The following is a 21,646-nucleotide window of genomic DNA, read 5'->3' as shown; positions in this document are numbered from 1 at the left end:
GACCTGTGGGTACTATTGAAAAAGGCCTGGAGAGTACCAGATCAGAGCCATCTTAACCTACACAAAAACTTAATCCACAGTCTTACATCACTGATTTCCACACATTTACGCGAAAAATAGCTCATTCAAAGACAAAAATGCACTCTTACTCCCATATAAGATGTACCTTTTTTTTTCTTAATTGACTCATGACCATTTAGGGCCAACTTCAATAACAAAACCTCCAAAATTGCACAGCAGGATACTCAAATCAGAGATCTGATAACACAATTAGATTAAGATGAATACACAGAGGTTGTGTACAATACACGGTTTGCGGTGGAGGGGTGGTGGGGGGAATGTGGGGGTCACTCATAGAAGGGTTAAACAAGGCCTTTCAGCAGCATCAACACACAACAAACATACTACACTACATACCCTGAATGCACAGGACACCAACGTCTTCTGAATGGTCACAATTATTTGTTCCCCATTGATTATGCTGGCAGTTGGCGATATTAGTCTCGTTACCCGAGCATTTCACGTTATCGAGCCAAATCGTGCTGTTTCCCTGTCCGTAGTAAGCATTTCCTCGGGGTTGTGCACCATTTCTAAATGATAAAAATATTGAATAGCTAGAAATCATAGAAGAGAAATGATAACTTTTAGGCCATATCATCAACAAAAATACCGTGTTTTTTTTAAACTTAAATGGGAATGGTGGCGCAGCTATATGATAGGGAAAAGTTAGCATTGTTTAGGCCATTTCATCAACAAAAATGCAGACATTGTTTTTTTTTAACTTTTAAGGGAATGGTGGCTTGGCTCTATGATGGAGTAAAATTAGCATTGTTATGGCAAAAAGGGGAGAAATACTAACATAATTCATATAATAGTCAACAAACCTGTCAACATATTTATGAATGACATTTTATAGATACATTTGATAAAGTGATACTTAATGGTCAATGCTCCTAAAAAAAAAATGGTGAATATTTTATATACATACACATCTATCTGATGCTTATTTTGATGGCTATAAGAATGTCCCCCTGTCAAACCCACAATCAATTGCAAGAAAGCAAGACAACCATAAAACAAGACCACTCCCAACCTCGTTGAAATTAAATTTATCATCAAATTACCTAAATTAGATCAATATCACCAATCTGAACAAAAGACATGAGTCTTTCCACAAAGATATTATGATTGATACAGACATTACTAACAGAAAATAATTGCAAACTCCAAATTCAAAAGTGCCCAAATTTTCAAATTAAGATGTTAAGTTAAGCATGTTGCAGACAACAGTCGCTGCCTTTGTGTCAAAATAATCATCGCCACCAGAAAATAGCTGTAAACACTAAATTTAAAACGGACAAAAATCTCAACTTATGATGTTAAGTTAAGCATGCTGCAGACAACAGTCGCTGCCTTTGTGTCAAAATAATCATCACCACCAGAAAATAGCTGCAAACATTAAATTTAAAAGGGCCAAAAATCTCAACCTACGATGTTAAGTTAAGCATGTTGCAGACAACAGTCGCTGCCTTTGTGTCAAAATAATCATCGCCACCAGAAAAAAGCTGCAAAGACTAAATTTAAAAGGGCCAAAAATCTTAACTTACGATGTCAAGTTAAGCATGTTGCAGACAACAGTCGCAGCCTTTGTGTCGAAATAATCATCACAGACTGAGCCCCAGACCCCACTGTGGAGAACCTCGACGCGACCCTCGTTTGATGACGCTCCTCCGACTAGTCGGACAGCGGTCTTTGTTGACAGTGGCGCTAGAAATAGGAAAAACAATTGTCACAGACAAATACTTCACTTCATAGCGGAAAAAACATCTTTGTTTAACAATGCTCCACCTACAAGAGTGACAGTGGTCTCGCCAAAAAAAAAATGGTTTGGTTAGGGTTACATGTTTTTCAAAAACAGGTAAGGTAGGTAGGCTTTTTTTACTTTTTTATTAGGCTTTTTATAAGAACGTTATCCTCATCATTGGAGAATGGTGTTAAAGTAATCTTCCTTATGAATCTTTAAAGGTTTTTTACTACAAATCAAAACACAAATATATTTTTTATGTTGTTATTTTACCAAACAGGCAAGGCATCTCAGATCATACCTATTTCATAGGTTACAGGGTCGGGTGACCCGAACCAAATGTATTTTATTTTTAGTCCTTTTTATCGACACTGATGAACAAAAAAGTCTCTGCCAGTTCATTAAAACCTTAAAACACCAGCTTTGACTTTTATTTACTTGAAAGCATGTTCACAAAATGTGTTTCATTGAAGTCATTTTAAAGAAATGGTTTATAATGCACGACACACCAAGCAAAACTGATGAGTCATCCCAAAATTTGTCCATCTGACTTAAATATTGATAATTGAACTGAGGCTTTAATGTTTCAAAGAAACTGGTTGAAAGCCCTTCAAGATCAGATGTCATATAAAGGTTAATATTCGTGAGAAAGATTTACATGAGAAAATGTCCATTTACAGTGTGTGTATACCACGTGATAAATTACGTCATATATGCTACGTTGGAAGGCAACATAGGCAACATTTTGCTTAAAATAAAGACTTAAATCCAAGATAACTTTTCTTTTACTACACCATTTTAAATAAAACAAAGGGCAGTCTATGCCACTTAAAAAGCCTCACCTTCGTATTATTACTGAAGTTTGATATGGTAATTAGTTTCATCAAGCACTTCGACAAATCTGTTTATAATTTAATGTTTTGACAGTGCTCCGTGAGACGGCCGTATTGAGAAAAGGTTTGCCGAAGTGTTTTAAGAAACTAAACTCCCAATGAAACTCTGGTAAAAGACAGAAGTGGGGCTCCGTAAGGGGGGTAGACAAGTTTTTTTTAAAATGGCAAAGAAATAGTGAAGTTATTTTTGTTTAAAGTCTTCATTCGATGCAAAATATTGCCTTCCGATGTAGCATTTATGACGCAATTTATCATGCGGTATACACAAACTGATTTTAGACAGCAGATGTTCCAAAATCGGCAAATACACTTTTTCCTCAAACAAGCCTAGAATTGCCAATATGAGCTAAAATGAGGCCGATAATACGTATATCAATACAAGAATATTCACACCTACCATTGCACACGACCCCAGCGTCTTCTGTATGGTCACAATTGGTGTTACCCCACCCACGATGACCACACAGGGCAATATCAGTCTCGTTACCAAGGCAATTCAGGTCGTCCAACCAAATACGCCCCGTTCCTGGTCCAAAGGCCCCGCCAGATCGAGCCACAGCTCCAACTCTGAAATAAAAAATATTAAAATTATTCAATATATATTTAAATTAAGTCAAATTACAGTCAAAACTCAATGGCTATTACACATCAAAACAATCAATAAATCTTTGAGCAAACAAAAAATCAACTCAAATAAAAACTATATTTTGAAGGTGAATACTCAGAGCTCATAAATCAAAATATCTAGAGATTTTCTTAAAGCTCTACCATCAGTGGAGTAATTCCTGGACAGGATCAAATCTTGGACAGTCATGTAAACAGCAGAGGTGATGAGTTCTGGCCAAGGTTAATACAACTGAATAAAAATAACAACGCCAAAACCTACTAAAAAAGAAGGCTATTACACACCTTGACTTTTTTCAAACTGATAAGTTTTAAATAAAATTTAAAAGTAAGACACTTACGAGGGTAATCCAAGCATACTACAGATCACTCCGGCATCTTTACTGTCAAAACTGTCGTCACAAAGCGTTCCCCACGAGCCATTGTACTGGAGTTCTACACGTCCCGAACTTGGTGTCGATCCTCGACCAGCCAAGCGTATGCCTGTTTTCACCGTCGCTATAATGATTTTTTTAATATGTTACTTTAAGTTCTTTCGAGTCCAGTGTTGTTATTCAAATCATTTAAGGAACATCAAATTGTGAATTTACCGGAATATTACACACAAAGTAAACCCCCTTCAAGCTCCTCATCATGAACAATGAACAAATCAGCTTTAGATTGCATTTAAAGATGCACTCTTACTCCAAAATAAGATATACCACAATTTATACTATTGTTATACTTTACAGAAAAGGATGAATAAATATAAAAAAACAATGGTTCTTGTGAACACCAACATGAACCTATGGTTTGTGAACACCAAAAGTGAATATTTCACTCAAGGCTAGGGCATTTGTGAAACATCAATTTTGGTGCTCACTCAGTGAAATATATAACGATCTTACACTGAAACAAAATATTTATCCTCTATGTAAACGAAAGTTTTAACCCTTCCACAATACAGTCGAAACTTGATGGCTCAATATTCTAGGGACTGGCCAAGTACTTCGAGCCTCGAGAATATCGAGCCAAGCGGGATTGCTTACAGAATGTTATTTTTTCATTTGTTACATAAAGTCTTATTTACCTCGTTTGTTATTGGCTACGCTATCTCCGCAAGAGAAGGAAGAGTATTTATTGGGCATAGTTAGGCACCCTAAATTTCGTAATATGACTTATTCGATTATTTTTCAAAAATATCATTTTATTTTTTTTATTTATAATAAAAAAACATTTATGCGAAAACAAGCAATTGTAAACAGTGGGTTACACAAACATAGCTTAAAAGTTATTTCAAAATGCATAGTAATTTAGGGATGGATAACAATTAGAGACAGAACTTAAAGTGATGGCATGTTTATTCAAACTGTTAAACCATTTAAATTCGCAATTTTAATCGATTAGCGCCTTGCACTAAATGAAGCCAATCAAACAAACCAAGGTGTGAGATTCTGAACTGAACCCGCGAAAATAACATCGACCCAAGCAAACAAATCAATGTGTGAAATTCTTGTTTGGGACCGCGAAAACATCTTCGAGCGTGGAGAAATATCGACCCTCAAGATATCGAGCCATCCGATCGAAATTTATATAAACAAAGAGTAAATAAAAATCGGTCCATTTAATTTGGTTCGAGCCAACGAGGATATCGAGCCATGAGATATCGAGCCAACAAGTTTTGACTGTAATTGATTTATTTAACTTGAAAATGTCCTATATTAATACTATAATTTATCGGTTGTTTGTATGAAATGCATTGTAAACAAATACTCACTCAAAGACATAAAACTTGGACCACAATTCACAGGCGCTGTCACAAGAATGTGACAAATGCCCCCAAAGGACCTTGATGGGCAGATAGCCAATAGTATTTTGGATTATAAGGATAGATAGCCTTTAGTATCTAACATGTTTTCAGACAATCTTCCCGTTGAATTTTTAGGGTTCAAATGCTTGTCATGACCAACTTTGTTACCAAGTTTGAGGTCCCTGGGCTCGAGCATTCTTCAGTTATTGATTGGAAACAAATTTTCAGCTCAATGTCACCATGACAATGACCTTTAACCCTCTGATCTCAAAATGCAGGTCATGACCAACTTGCCTATCAAGTTTAAGGTACCTGGGCCTTAAGCGTTTGCAATTTATTAATAAAAAACTGTGAGGTTGGATGAACAGACAATCAAATTGCTATATGCCGCCTTTTGGAGGAAAAAAACCTAATTTGATTGGTCGTATTTGGCAAACATTTTCAGTGGTTGGTAGGATTTTTTGTCTCTATTTTACTTCCGAAGCTCTTAATTTAGCGATATAAAACAAACCAACAAAATATGACCAACGGAGAGTCTAAAAAAACAATTATGGATCGTGGGTACATTAAAGTCAGGTAAGGCTAAACAGATTAATTATTAATAATGGCCTTATAAACTCTACATAAACATGTACTTTAAACCTTTCTTTATGATAATTTTTATTCTTACAGTTCTGGCATATAACGGCGGCATCTTCTGAATGGTCACAGTTACTTTGCCCCCAGCCACCGTTCCGGCACTGTGCAATGGACGTTTCTGTTCCGATACATTCCACGTCGTCCAATAAGATCCTTCCTGTGCCTCGACCGTAAGCAGCCATACTAACAGGTGCAGCTCCAGAGCTTTAAAAAGTTTAATAAGGAAACTTATAACATTTTTAATTAACGATTTTCAAGCAGAGATCACCATGACAACCATATTACCTTTCCTGACATATAGATAACAAAATTATACATAAATCATCAAATTGTATCATTCAAACAAACTTTACATTCATAAATTTTAAATGTGGGGCCAATGACTTAATGTGAATAACCCTAAATTTTTCATCATGTTGCCAAAAACATATGTTCAAATATGTTATATTAGAAGTGAAAAAAGTAATATTGGACAGTTTTCATGATGTCTGTGAGACTGTGATAACAAGAGATGTTTGTCAAACATTATGCCCCCCCTGAGCGCCATGTTGTCAGGATTATATGGACAATTGAACAAAATATGCATGGACCGAAATGACAGCTGATTTGTCGCTAACATTGTATGCCGTTGAGGCAGTTATAAGATTATGACCATTCAAAGTTTGAGGAGAGAGTGTGTTATGACCATGACCTTTGACTCTATGACCTCAAAATCCATAGTAGTCATCAGCTGGTCACCAAAAATCTAAATGTTAAGTTTGAGGGCCATGGGTGCAGGCATTGACAAGTTATCACACAGACAAGCATTTTTCGTTCAAGGTCACTGTAACCTTGACCTTTGATCCAATGACCCCTTAAATCATAAGGTTCATCTACAGGTCAGACACAACTCCAAGTCAAGTTTGAGGGCCATGAGTGCAGGCATTGTCCAATAATCACTTGAAACATTTTCGCATTCAAGGTCACTGTGAACCTGACCTTTGACCCAATGACTCCTAAAATCAATAAGGGTCATCTCCTGGTCAGGCCAACTTACATGTCAAGTTTGATGATCATAGATTCAGGCATTGTTGAGATATCACTGGGAGAAGATTTGTTAACTTTTTTGCGTAAAAGGTTACTGTGACCTTGACCTTGGCCTGATGACCCCCAAAGTCAAGAGGGGTCATCTACTGGTCAGGCCCAACCTTCATGTCAAGTTTGATGACCATAGGTCCAGGAATTGTCGAGTTTGCTTTCAAGGTCACTGTGACCTTGACCTCTGACCCCTTAAATCAATAGGGGTCATCTACTGGTCAGGCCCAACCTCCAAGTCAAGTTTGAGGGCCATGGGCACAGGCATTGTTGAGTTATCACTCGGGCAACCTTTTATCGTTCAAAGTCACTGTTACCTTGACCTTTGGCCCAATGACCCCTAAAATCAATAGGGGCCATCTACTGGTCAGGCCCAACCTCCAATTCAAGTTTGATGGCCATGGGTGCAGGCATTGTCGAGTAATGACACGGACAACCTTTTACCATTCAAGGTCACTGTGACCTTGACCTTTGGCCGATGATCCCCAAAAACAATAGGGGTCATCTACTGGTCAGGCCCAATCTCCAAGTCAAGTTTGAGGACCATGGGTGTAGGCATTGTCGAGTTATCACATGGACAAGCTTTTACCATTCAAGGTCACTGTGACCTTGACCTTTTGCCCGATGACCCCCAAAAACAATAGGGTTCATCTACTGGTCAGGCCCAACCTCCAAGTCAATTATGAGGGCCATGGGTGCAGGCATTGTTGAGTTATCACTCGGACAACCTTTTACCATTCAATGTCACTATGACCTTGATCTTTGACCCGATGAGCCCCAAAAACAATAGGGGTCAGCTACTGGTCAGGCCCAACCTCCAAGTCAAGAATGAGGGCCAAGAGTGCAGGCATTGTTGAGTTATCACTCGGACATCCTTTTACCATTCAAGGTCACTGTGACCTTGACCTTTGGCCCGATGACCCCTAAAAACAATAGGGGTCATCTAATGGTCAGGCCCAACTTCCATATCAAGTTTGATGACCACAGGTCTAGGCATTGTTGAGTTATCACTAGGACAAGCTTTAAAATTATTTTACCATTAAAGGTCACTGTGACCTTGACCTTTGACCGATGAGCCCTAAAATCAATAGGGGTCATCTACTGGTCAGGCCCAACCTTCATGTCAAGTCTGATGACAATACGTCCAGGAATTGTCGAGTTATCACTTGGACAAGCTTTGGTCTACCGACGGACCGACCGACCGACCGACATACCAACATGCCTGTGCAAAGCAATATACCCCTCTTCTTCGAAGGGGGGCATAATAAGATACATCAAGGTTGTCATGCTGTAAACCTTTGTTAATGGTAAACAAATCATTAAAAAGCATTGAATATATTAACAATACAGTATCTACATATTATACATACAAAGGCTGTTGAAGCATACGGCAGACTACAGCAGCATCAGATTGCGACCATCGATCATCGCAGACTGTCCCCCATACACCGTTATACAGGACTTCAACGCGACCTTGGTTGGCCTGGTTACTTCCTGCCAGACGGACTTGAACGGTAGGCATATTGTCTGAAAAAAATTATATATTTCAAATGCGGATAACAGAAAAATCATATTATTTTTGTACCCTGACATATTTTTTAGTAGCACATACATCTGAATAAACTGGACACCATTAATGTGGTCACCTTTGTGTACACCATTGTTCGAGACCAAGAACACTGCAAAGCTAAAGCCAAGATGGTCTGTCCCTGTTTTTACACTCTAACAAGGGGCATAATTATGAAAATATTAAAGCCAAAGTTATGGAACTTGTTATGTATGTACTGTCTCTGGAAACATGAGTTACCAAGTTTCATTGGTATATTTTGAAAGTTTTTTGAGTAATGCCAAAAGTTAATGTTTCACAAATTTTCCCAATAAAAATTAATGCCTCCACAAACAACAAAGATAAAAACAATGACTGAAAAATCCTGTCAGAAAATAGACAAGCTTGATTAAAAATGATACTATTTATAGTAACATATGATCTATTTATAGGAACACCAATGTGTAAGACACTGGACAAGCTTGAATAAAAATGATACTATTTATAGTAACATGTCATTCTATTTATAGTAACATCAACCTGTCAGACACTTGACAACTTGAATAAAAATGATACTATTTATAGTAACATTTCATTCTATTTATAGTAACACCAACCTGTGAGACACTGGACAGCAACGTCTTCATCATGACCGCAGTTGTTTTCGCCCCAGGGCTTGTGAACACATTGTGTAAGGGACGTTTCTGTACCGTTACAATTCAGATCGTCTATCCAAATCGGGCCAGAACCTCTACTGAATCCTGTGCCTTTAATTACGCGTCCGCCTCTGTCATTTGGATAAATAAAAATTGTTGTTTAAAAATTTTGGGATTAAGCTGAAGGGTTATGGAAGGGTTTTGTGCCCTGTCCTTTTTTCAGTAGCACCCTTCTGCCTCCATGGAGACCAAGATGGGCACCCTTCTGTCCTCATGGAGACCAAGATGGGCACCCTTCTGCCTTCATGGAGACCAATATGGGCACCCTTCTGTCCTCATGGAGACCAAGATGGGCACCCTTCTGTCCTCATGGAGACCAAGATGGGCACCCTTCTGCCTCCATGGAGACCAAGATGGGCACCCTTCTGTCCTCATGGAGACCAAGATGGGCACCCTCCTGCCCTCATGGAGACCAAGATGGGCACCCTTCTGTCCTCATGGAGACCAAGATGGGCACCCTTCTGCCCTCATGGAGACCAAGATGGGCACCCTTCTGCCCTCATGGAGACCAAGATGGGCACCCTTCTGCCCTCATGAAAACCAAGATGGGCACCCTTCTGCCCTCATGGGGACCAAGATGGGCACCTTTCTGCCCTCATGGAGACCAAGATGGGCACCCTTCTGCCCTCATGGAGACCAAGATGGGCACCCTTCTGCCCTCATGGAGACCAAGATGGGCACCCTTCTGCCCTCATGGAGAACAAGATGGGCACCCTTCGGCCCTCATGAAGACCAAGATGGGCACCCTTCTGCCCTCATGGAGACCAGCATGGGCACCCTTCTGCCCTCATAGAGACCAGCATGGGCACCCTACTGCCTTCATAGAATTTGATGCTCAGGACTGTCAAATATTTCTTTTGTAATATTAAAATTTCATGATAAGATTAAAAATACATACAGACATTAAATATCTGGGAGTTGAAACCTTATATTACTTCAATTAAACACAACTTCTAACATTTTCTGCCAAATTCATACTGTTCAAATTATTCATAGCTTAACTCAATGTGCCCATCAACCAGTGGGGTAAGACTTCCCCATTTGGATTCAAAACTTTGTTTAAGTCACACTTGGGGATGTGACAGGGTCAAGCCATAATTCAGCCATTATAGGGACCGATATAAACTCATAACAACAACAACAAGAATCCACATATTCTTATTGATAGACACCAAACAGCAACTGACAGCAACAGCAAATAAATATAAGTCTAAAATAAATCAATTTTTAAAAGCGTTACTTCAGCAACATTTTATGGGCAATTTTCAACATCTAATAGCAAAAGGGGTGTCATTTGAATTTGTGATGTTTTTTTTTCATTGTTGCAAAAAAATTGTTGAAATTCATTCAATATTAATTTTGTTCACATCTGGCCATAAAAAATGTGATTGAAGCCTTTAAAAAATAGTTGACTCAAATTTAACACAACATTAAAGGAAAAAATGGGTTGATTGTTCACAACTTTGTTAAGGTTAACAACATTGTTAACATCATCATTGTTAACTTTAAAATCCTGCACTTGAAATTTAACGAATACAATTAAGTGCTATCTGTAAAACTTCTAAAAGAAATTGAGACAACAGTATGCTTTACTTGTTTCATGTGAATATATGAAGCACATTGTAAATTATTTCACCTTTTAAAGTTAACAACTATGCGGTTAACAACAGAGTTAACTTTAACAACATTCTGAACTATCATCCATATACCTAGTATGTCCCAGCATTCTACATACAACCGTCGCTTCGCGATCGTCAAAACCATCGTCACATATAGTACCAGTTTTCCCAAACAAGTTGACCTCTACACGACCTTGGTATACGTTGAGACCCCCTGTCAGCTGAACTGTCAAATTGGCTTGATAACCTAAAAGTAAGAAGCATAATAAGAAGCAATACCTTATGATCCCCTAAAAAGAATGTCTTACAGCTGCGCTCTCACAGATAGACCGTTTTGACAACTTTTTTATTTTTTGTCATGGAATAAGGTAATTTTTGCGGAAATGTCTGGAAACTGGCGATATAGGACTGCTGAAAAAAGATAAGAGCGTAGATTTCAATATTTAAGTTCAAAAAATGATGTTTTATGCATTTTTCTTAAACCATTAGTAACAGTTTAAGCCATAAAACATTAATTTTCAAATAAAAATATGAAAATCTGCGATCTGATCTTTTGTCAGCAATCTTATATCATTGGTTTGTAGGTATCTACGCAAAAATTTGCTCTTTCTAAGACAAAAAAATAAAAAAAAGTTGTAAAAATGGTAATCTGTGAGAGTGCAGCTTTATCTATTTTTTTTATGTTTTCTTATGGAATAAGCCAATTTTTGTCTTGAAACTGGTGATAAAAGACTGCTGACAAAAGATCAGATCCCAATTTTTATTGAAAAGTAATGCTTTATGGCTAAAAAGGTTACTAACGCTTTATGAAAAATAAACATTGGCAAAAAGCATCATTTTTTTTAACGTAAATATGAAAACTGCAATCTGATCTTTTGTCAGTAGTCTTTTATAACCATTGTATAGACATTCACCCAAATATTGGTTTATTCCAAGACAAAAAAAATAAAAAAATTGTACTGAAAATAATCATTAGTTTTGCTTAGGTTTAAATTTTACACATTTTTAAATTTTATACCAGCAGCAATTGTGTAAAACTGGATAAGTTATCTTTTGGCTAGTTTGCTCATAAAAGAAATATGATTGGTCAACAGTAATTATGGATAAATTGACCAATCAATGCTGTTTTTGGTTATCTTTAACCACACCAACAAATTATCCAGTTTTATACATTGGCTGCTGGTCACAAATTAACTGCAACGTAAATGTGCCAGATAAAAGATAAATCCCCCGCGACCAACCAGAAAAAATAAAATAGGGTGGTGGGGTGGGGGGATTCAACCTTCTCTCTTGCTTAAAGTAACACATTCAATAGTTGTTTTTTTTGGTTTTATATTGTTGTATTCATGTACAAATGACCCTAAAATTATCAGGGTATTTACAAAATTCCCCTATGCCAGAATGATCTGGCAATGATCAAATATAACATAATTATTTTCAGGGGAAAAACAAAATTTTACTGCATCGACACTAAGAAAAGACTTTTTTCTTCACAAAATAGATGAACTAGACCCTTGTTAAGTAAAAAAAAAACATGTATAACATCATTTTTTCCATTGTACATGTAACAATATAAATTCAAATCATGTAATAAATAAATACAAATATATACATCTTTTTCATTCTTTTGCCATGCCCTTATTTTAAAGAAGACAGAACATAAGAGATAGAAGTTGTTTTCATTGTAATATTTTCCCTGTAGTTTTAATAATGAGTTATAAAACAACAAGCTACACTCACTTGCAGGTAAGCACATGACACCAGCATCTTCCGAATGGTCGCAGTTAGACTGGCCCCAGGGTTTATGCTGACACGCCCCAAGCCCTATTTCCTGTCCACTACATATGACATCGTCTAACCAGATGGTTCCACTTCCTTGTCCATAGAATGCGTTGGTAAGAGGGACAGCTACAGCGCTGTAATGTTAATAATGCTATCTTTATTTTAAGGTGCATATTATATGCCTGTAATTTAAATAATGCTATCTTTATTTTAAGGTGCATATTATATGCCTGTAATTTAAATAATGCTATCTTTATTTTAAGGTGCATATTATATGCCTTCTGACAATTTATAAAGATTTATCAGTGAAATAAAAATTGATATTTCACTGTTTTAAACAGTAAAATAACATTTTGATATTTTTCACTGCTTCAGAACTTAAGCTCATTCTCAATTCCAAGTCAAACATCAGCGCCACAGAGCTGTTGCACAATTTCAACAACTTCATTTACAGAATCACATCACTTTCATATACTAATTGGAGTGCTTTTCTAAAAAAATAATTACATTTTTATATGCATAAAAAGGATATAAAATTAAATTAAATTGTTGTTTTGCTGAAAAGCGTGCCAAATTGTATGCAAATGTTACATCACTTCGGACATTGTTGAATTTGTGTCCCAGCCACTAACGTTTGATTGGGGAATTGAGAGGTGGCATAATTTTCAAAACAGTAAAAATATCAAAATCTTTCACTGTCTGAAACAATGAAATATCAATTTTATATCACTGATTAATCTTCACTAATAACCAGCAAGCATAAAATAATATAATATAAAGGTTTATGCAAATATATAAAAATAAATCATTTATGTTTGTTTTACTTATTTTAGTTTAATGATCAAAACAAAAAAAAGGATACAGTTTGTCTACAGATGAAAAATATTAGCACTTAAATTTTTATTTTTTTTCCTAATTCTTAGCTATGTGGCCACAAAATCCCAAGTTTAAAAAGGGCAGTCATATTTAAAGCTTGCAGACAGGCAGAAAGTTTTAACAAAGTGACCTCCCTTAACAGGAAGTTCTAATAAAGTAACCTCCCTTAACAGGAAGTTAAAACAAAGTCACTTCCCTTTAGGTGCCAGGAATCAACAAGGAAAAAATATGGGATGGAACTCAAGAAAGGGCGGAAAAAGGGGGACAATTCACTTTTGTTTATCTCAAAAGGGGGACCATTCAAATAAGGGTGGCAACTCACTTTGGTTGATCTCAATTAGGGGAACAATTCACATTAGTTTATCATCAAAAGGGGAACAACTCACTTACGTCAATCTAAATAAGGGGGCTAATTCATTTTGGTTTCTCTAAAAGGAGGACAACTCACTTTTGTCTATCTAAATAAGGGGGCTAATTCATTTTGGTTTCCCTAAAAGGAGGACAACTCACTTTTGTCTTGCTAAATAAGGGGGACTAGTGGCTTTGGTTTACCTCAAAAAAGGGGGAGAGGTCACCTTGGCCTATTGAAATAAGGATGGCAACTCACTTTGGTTTATCAAAAAAAAGGGGGACAACTCACTTTGGTCTATTGAAAAAGGGGTGGAAACTCACTTTGGAATAACTAAGAAAGGGAGCCAACTCCATTTGGTACTTCAAATAACTTTGGTCTGTATCAAATGAGAAGACAACCCATTTTTACTTATCAAAAAGGGGGACAACTCACTTTGGTTTTCCAAACCATGTACAGACAACATGAGCCGACTTTTGATTCCATTCATCGTCGCAAATAGTTCCCCAGGTACCGTTGTGTAACACCTCCACTCGTCCATCAAACTGCGACGTCCCGTTGTTTAATCTCAACGTAACATTAGCGTCAAGATCTGAAATAACAGGGAACCAATCAAAAGATGGTAAAAAATAACATTCGTGTTCTTACTTTGAAAAGTGCAGCGAATTACACACGACAGTTGCAGCTTTTTTGTTCCATTCATCATCGCATATCGTCCCCCAAACGCCGTTATGAAGAACTTCAACTCTCCCAACATTTCCTGCGATTCCGTTCACAAGACGTAGGTCAAGATCAGCATCTAGATCTAGTTGATGAATCATGAAACAAGATACACATGAAAAATACACACATGCATGTAAAGGCCCATAACTCTTGGCTTTTATTATTTTTTATTTACGCCCCTTTGCTTACTATATAAGTAACAGATGATGTTTGCTCTGCAGGGCTCCTGTTTTATTTTTAGCTTATTTGCCAAGACAACTTAGTGTTTTAGCTAAAGCGGAATGGAAGGGCGGCCCGCCCTGCCCTTTTTCGACCCCGCCCCGTTGCCCCTTTTTACACGCCCTGTCATATTTTTCCCGCCCCCTTGTGCCCTTCTGGCCATTCAGATCGTTGTTTATCACAAAGTTACTCCCTAAAAGTATTTCATTGGTCAATGTCGCCGTTTCCTAATCTGTCACAGATTAGTGCGTGCTAAGGCACACGACCGTCATCACCGCGGGTCGGATTAACGGTAATTCACGCTTATAATCAGGATGCTAATTGCTGTTCATTATGACACATTATTCCTTGTCTGAGACATCTAAGTTGTACCTCTAGATGTGGATCTTTGATGCCAATGTTGTTACAAATTTAATTAATTTAGCCATTAATAATCGGTAATCTCCTAATCACATAATTGGGTCGTCTATCATCCAATTATCGAAACGTCCCATGTTAACCAATCAGAGAAGACACTGGTCAAATTATATAAGTTTGTTAAATTGCGATAGAAAAAGCGAAGAATTGATGAAAAATGTTGTCAAGCATTAGTAAACAATTGATACTTGCAGTGTAAAAACAAGGCACACTTTTGAGAACATTGTTTCGTTTGAAGCAGACGGTCATTGAAAAACAGACGGTGGCGCTAAGAAAATCAAATACTCAAAACTTCATGACCAATATTTGATAGTCTTTGTGTTGAATGCTCATAATGAAAATTTGTTTTGTAATCTCAAAACTTTTTTTTTTGCTTTATATCGCGTTTACTTACAGAATTTTTCATTTGTACGATGTTTAATAGTAGAAGATTCGGCGAGTCACCGCCATTTTGTCATAACATCTTTCGGAGTTTATTTCTCGATTTTCTAGTTCTATTATTAAGTGTTAGTGAGTTTTTAATGAAGGATAGAGATCTTAAATGTTATTTTGTTTTAAAATGTCAGCATATTGAAATTTATTTAACCAAAGACAAGTAAACAACAGCAAAGCTGAATGTGACATTGGTAACCTATCCTGATCGTACCAAAACAAGATTCGCCCCCCTGCACTTAAATAACAGCTCATATATAAGGCCATTCTGATTGTTTTAAATGTTTTGTTTTTAAATGTCTGTTTTTATTTTAGACGCTTTTTGGAGGTAAACTATACATTGCAAAAAGGAGACTCTAGACAAGTACACTTTTGATAGGCCAAAAAAGAAAACTTTTTTTAACATTCCATCTAGTAAAAGCAATAATAGTTAATGTGAATTTAAAGTTTTTTTGCATGGCACAATATTTATCTCAGGTTTTACGATAAGTATCTCTTCTCCTAAAAGTCTCCCCACTTCTCCCTAATTTGACTGGTGTGAGAAGTGACTTCTCCCAAAAAATTCAGCCTTGTGAGAGCCCTGGTGACATTACAACCCGAGATGTTAAAGAAAGTGAAAATGAACAAGAAAGAAGAATTAAGAGTATTCTGTAGGGATATTACTACAATGTGTGCATGAACATGCATGTACTTTGATAAGGTACATGGTCGTTTTACAACAATACAAAGCTAATATTGTGCGCTTTGTTTTCCCATTTAAGAAAGAACCATGCCCCTATTTTGGCCCACCCTGCCTTTTTTTTGGCCCACCCTGCCCTTTTTAATTCCTGGCTAAAACACTACAACTACAAGTTGATATTTTAAATCATGCTCAAGTCCAATTCTAGAATTGGACTTGAGCATGATTTAAAATATCAACTTGTAGTTGAACTACAAGTTGATATTTTAAATCATGCTCAAGTCCAATTCTAGGGTTAAAATAGAGGCACAGATAATGTTTACTGAAAGTGTTTTGTACGCCAAAATGTAATTTTGTAGAGATAAGTGTACACCTTGTTTTCATACAATAAAGTGTAACAGTAATCATTAAAGTCTACTGGCACATATTCATAAAGCATTCTAAAAGCTAATGGTCTAAACAATACATGCATATTTAGAAGTCAGCAGTCTTTGCCTTAATTTTTTTTAGCACTTGTCCTTTTGGGCAAGTAATTGAAGAAAACCACTTGCCCAAAAACAGTTTTACTTGCCCAAAATAATTTAAAAAATAAATAAATTAAAACAAACAAAAACATGAACGAGAGTAGTATTTAATTAATAAGCGTCCAAGTGTGGGGCAGATGCTTAGACGCTTATAAATTGAATACTACAAATGCTGAGCACGCAGAATATTGCTGTGACGTCACCAATTCATGCATAAATATGCAAGAGCAAATATTTAGATCATTCATTTACGATTTGTGAATTGTTGCTGAAGAAATTAAGAAAACTGAGGGATTTAAATTTCGGAAAAATGCACTTGCCCATTCGGGCAACAACCTGGAAATTTTGACTTGTCCGAAACAGTATTTACTTGTCGCGGGATTCGGACAACCCAGTTACGATGAAAACTGAATACAACCTACATTTTAAGGCAATGAAATTGCAGATATCCAGGGCAAAATATTTACTTGAGTGATTGTTAATAAATAACTTTTGATGCTTTGTGGTTTAAACTAAGTTGAGACTGAGATTGAGATTTGACTAAGGCCTAAAAAAAAAGGTTTGGTTATAGGGTTACATCCTTTTCAAAAATAGGTATGGTAGGTAGGCTTTTTATTTATTTTTTTTATTGGGCTTTATTTAAGAATATCATTTTAATCATTGGAGAATGGTGTAAAAGTTATATTCTGTATAAAGCATTCAAGGTTTTAAACTACATATTGAAAATAAAAAAACTGACTTAGTGACTATAAAAACAGTAGGGTCTGTACCTATTTTATAGGTAGGGTCGGGTAACCGGAACCAAATGTAATTTTTTCTAGGCCTAAAGTGTTTTTTGATAATGGTGCCAGGATTTTTTCTAGTCATTTTGGGGCCAACTTTCAATAAGATTTTAATATGTCAAAAATAAAAAAAATAGCAGTCATCACCACATTAAAGGTGGGTTTATGATGATAATCATCAGTTTCATCATCAGACCAAAATTTCTCGAAACTTCTTGTCCCTATAACAGAATAAAGTTCAGTGCACTATTTTTAATTTTGTATAGATTGTGTAATATTCTCTTTTAAAAGAGTTTTGAGGCTTGTAACGGAATTAATATTTTAGATGAATAAGCTGTTTTATTAAATCATATTTAAATACATAATTTTGCTAAATGAAATAAGATACTTTAGAGAGAGACGCCAAAGAATTTTGGAGAAATTGGGGCTTTAACCTAGGATTAACCAAAGCTCACTTTTTAAAAAAAAAAAAAAATCAAAAATTATGATAACATTTACTTCTTTAACAGTTATTATTTCTTAGATAGGATTTATCTTTATGATAATCACAATAAACCATTATTCATTTATAAACATTCAATTTAAGAAAGTATTTTCGCTAATTCAATAAGCAGAAAAATTAGTAATCGAAATAAGCTACTTAAGTCTGTTAAGAAATTGAGGCCAGAATTTTATGCATGTTATATGATTACACAAGACTGCTACATAAATTTGAATTCTAGCAAACACTGGGCCTGTTCATAACTCTGTTAATATGTGATTTATGATACCGTTGTTAACTTTTAAACGTGAAATATTTATATATTAAACTCTTAAGAACAAAATAATATTATTTGCCATCGTGGGTTACACTCAACCAATACTCACTTGGGTTACAGTCCACTCCAACATCTTCATCGTGACCACAATTATTCACCCCCCAATTGTTTTCTCGACAACTGAAGAGGCTGGTTTCGTTCCCATTACACTGGACGTCATCGAGCCAGATCTGCCCCGTTCCCTGGCCAAAAAAGCCTTGGCCGCGGGCAACAAAAAGATTCCTGAAAATTAAACAACAAATATTTTTAACAGGTGATCTACAACTGACAGAATGGGTTGTTTTTTCAACTTTGATCATGGATTGATTCTCATTATACTGCAGGGGTGGTTCCAGAATTTGATTTAAGAGGAATTGATGTAACTTGGGGGCGTAACCTTTTGACTTGCAACCCTCCCTTGGAACCAAAATTTATTAATTTGGTTTAAAGTGTTTACAGGAAGATTTGGGGGAACTCCGGGAAGAAAATTTTAACAATTTCTAGTCCAAAATGGTGTATTTTGGGTGTATATCATTAACCTTTACCTCCTTATTTGAAATAAAAATTAACTTGGGCGGTTTTAGAGTTCAAAAACAAACTTTTCTATCTTCTGAAAATGAGGAATTTATTAAAATATAAGTTTCTTTTCCCCTTTTAAAAGTATGAAATGGGTGAAATTAAATATCAATCTGTGTGAGTATAAATATCTATTGCAATTATTAATCAATTAATATTTCATACTGATCTCTGAAGGTGATGAGAAACAATTTCTGACATCAATAATCCATAAAACTTTACATCACACAATTCATTAGGATGTTAAATGAACCATTACATGTAAAAAAAACTTCATACAAAAAAATAATCTTTTTTTACACTTTTGTTTCTGCAGATTGGGAAAAATATATATTTTACTAGGGGAATGGGTCTGATAGTCTGACCCATGGGAACTTTAAAAGGCATGACAGACAAATTCAAGTCTAGAAGTATATTACTCCTTAGAAATGGGTTAAAACTTTCAAAATTGATTCTTTGGAAGTACCAAACTTCCATAATTTTGAAGAAAACTTCCAAAGTAGAAAGCATGGAAGTTCAAAATATCAAAACCTTTTGTCAATCTTACTTTTATAGTCACAATATCAATCATTGTTTAACTATAACTGTTTTTAAGTAAAATGAATTATTATTATATAAGTTAAAGTTGCAATTTCTTTTTTTTTTTAATACACTTGTCGAAAAATAGTTGAAAAAGATATTGTATTCGGAAAATTTTAGCTTTCACATTTTAGGGTAAAACTTCCAAAATTGATTGTAAGGGAGTTCATCTTTCCAGTTTCAAATTCTTAATGAAAGCCCTGAAAAAATCTAAAATATAAATAATCAGGCCTTACCCAGTAAATCCCAGCATTCTGCATACCACCGAGGCGGCATTACTGTCAAAACTGTCATCACAAACAGTGCCCCACGTGTTGTTATGGAAAACTTCTACACGACCCTGACTTGACCGTGACCCATTTACCAACCGTATAGTAGCTGAAAATAAGTAATCAATGGATACGGTGTAGTATTGGGAATCGGTCCCAGTTTGACTATTGATATCCTCATACATGCCATAATTATTTTTCAAAGGCTCCCCAGGGGATTTTGTTCAGAATTCCAGGGGATTTGGGTCACATACAAGGGGAATTTCATCATCGCCATGTAGCGATTTGGCGCGCATGCCAATTCACTTTGTTAACCCATTTTTCCAACACTTTATATATGTTTTTATGAGACACTGTCATATTACATAATAAAATACTTCATAGAAAAATATATTTCAGAGAAAATTAAGGGCTTACCAGTTACTTTTCTCTAAAATTGGAAAAAAAAATCTGCTGTCTATCAGAAATGATGACTTTCAGACTAATAGAGAGAATGATATAAATATAAATATATCCCCGGCTGGGGGATGGATTGAAATTCCAGGGGAGACAATTGGTAGACATTATAACAAGAGGAAAGAAGAAAAAACATTTGCCAGTCGATTATGACCTAATACAATCGAACGTCGCCAATTTCAGACCCAAGCAGTCAATTTTCAATTATAATCATTTATCTGAATATAACTAATCAATGTTAAATGTTGCCGAGTTATGTCAGTGTATATAATGAGTTTTTTGAAAATTTTATACTCCATGAATCTAACATAGAAGTCATAATACAGTCAGCAATAAGCCATTTAGGCAGTGATATCACCACTCCATACAAAAGTAAATAAATATCTGTTCAACGGCTTAATTCGATAAAAGAATTACAAAAAATCAATTTTAGACATTGACATTGTTCTAAAAGTGCTCATTTTCCCCAAAAAATTAAGATATTAATTTTACCAATCAAATAAATACAATCCTCTGAGTAAAAAGGAAATGTTTCTCTTCAAAAAATCTTCATAAAACTAGCTCTTGTACAGCGTAAGAAGGTAAAAACATGTTTATCTGCTATTATATTATATAAGGTACAGTACATTTGGCATGATTTTGATTTTTTTCCAGAAGTGAAAAAAATCCCAATCTGGAAGCCCCAAGCAGTTAAAATAATACATAAAAATCACTGGCTGATATCTGGGACCAAAAACAATTCTGCTCACAGCAATGAGTGGTGAGACAAAATATTTTATTTCAGATAAACTTTATGCACCAGTCAAATGTAACAACGTCCCCCACCCCCCCACCGGGGAATAGCGGGGTCTTTGACTTTCGGTTCAGCAAAGTTCGGGTAAAATCTCGGCCCTGCGCGGATGACCTGCTGGTAAACCACCCCCCAATGCTCCCGCACCACAGGGACCCTACAATTACAATTGACTGGTGCATTACCTGAAGTAAAATATCTTGTAAGCTTACTGTAGGACTTTCCGAACAGAATGGAAAATGGCCACGTTTACTGTCGGACATGTATGTATATTCACAGTAATTCACCTTCAGATATTAATTTATCGCATCTCTTTCATAAAAAGGACAAGCTACAAGATATACAATCATATAAAATTCAACTGATAATATTTTAAAATTGACAGCTCGACATTCGCGCGGGAAATAAAACACTACCCAACTATACAAGGCAGGGCTACATACTACTAAGAATAAATATTGTGAACGTTCACAACTCTTTTTTGAAAGAGAAAAGGGGAGGCAAGACAGTGCAACATGAGCAGACTGTATGTCAGTAATATCTTCATGTATTACAGAACTGGTAAATTTAAAGTGAACAAATAATAAATAGTAGTTCAAAACTTATTTTTCAAATAAGTACAATTCATAATGATAATTTGTCTTATTGACAAACCATACCACACTTTATTAGCAACACTCGATTAAAAAGTA

General features: G+C 35.9%; 1 protein-coding gene across 1 annotated transcript in view; it reads right to left on the bottom strand.

Moving 5' to 3' along the window:
- Positions 1-21,247, bottom strand: part of LOC128223784 (deleted in malignant brain tumors 1 protein-like) — a 60,170-nt gene extending 38,923 nt beyond the window's left edge. Inside the window, exons 1-13 of the mRNA XM_052933160.1 lie at positions 21,167-21,247; positions 19,676-19,817; positions 18,355-18,527; positions 14,147-14,303; positions 12,445-12,620; positions 10,795-10,951; positions 8,987-9,156; positions 8,194-8,350; positions 5,781-5,953; positions 3,663-3,819; positions 3,095-3,264; positions 1,608-1,767; positions 418-590 (exon numbers count right to left, since the gene is read on the bottom strand). Of these exons, the coding sequence (XP_052789120.1) occupies positions 418-590; positions 1,608-1,767; positions 3,095-3,264; positions 3,663-3,819; positions 5,781-5,953; positions 8,194-8,350; positions 8,987-9,156; positions 10,795-10,951; positions 12,445-12,620; positions 14,147-14,303; positions 18,355-18,527; positions 19,676-19,692 (1,840 nt within the window). The 5' untranslated portion in view covers positions 19,693-19,817; positions 21,167-21,247. The remainder of the gene's footprint in view (positions 1-417; positions 591-1,607; positions 1,768-3,094; positions 3,265-3,662; positions 3,820-5,780; positions 5,954-8,193; positions 8,351-8,986; positions 9,157-10,794; positions 10,952-12,444; positions 12,621-14,146; positions 14,304-18,354; positions 18,528-19,675; positions 19,818-21,166) is intronic.
- Between the last annotated feature and the right edge of the window lie 399 nt (positions 21,248-21,646).

The sequence above is a fragment of the Mya arenaria genome, chromosome 17 (assembly GCF_026914265.1).
Source record: "Mya arenaria isolate MELC-2E11 chromosome 17, ASM2691426v1".
Classification (NCBI taxonomy): Eukaryota; Metazoa; Mollusca; class Bivalvia; order Myida; family Myidae; genus Mya; species Mya arenaria.
This window is presented reverse-complemented; position numbering and strand designations above follow the sequence as displayed.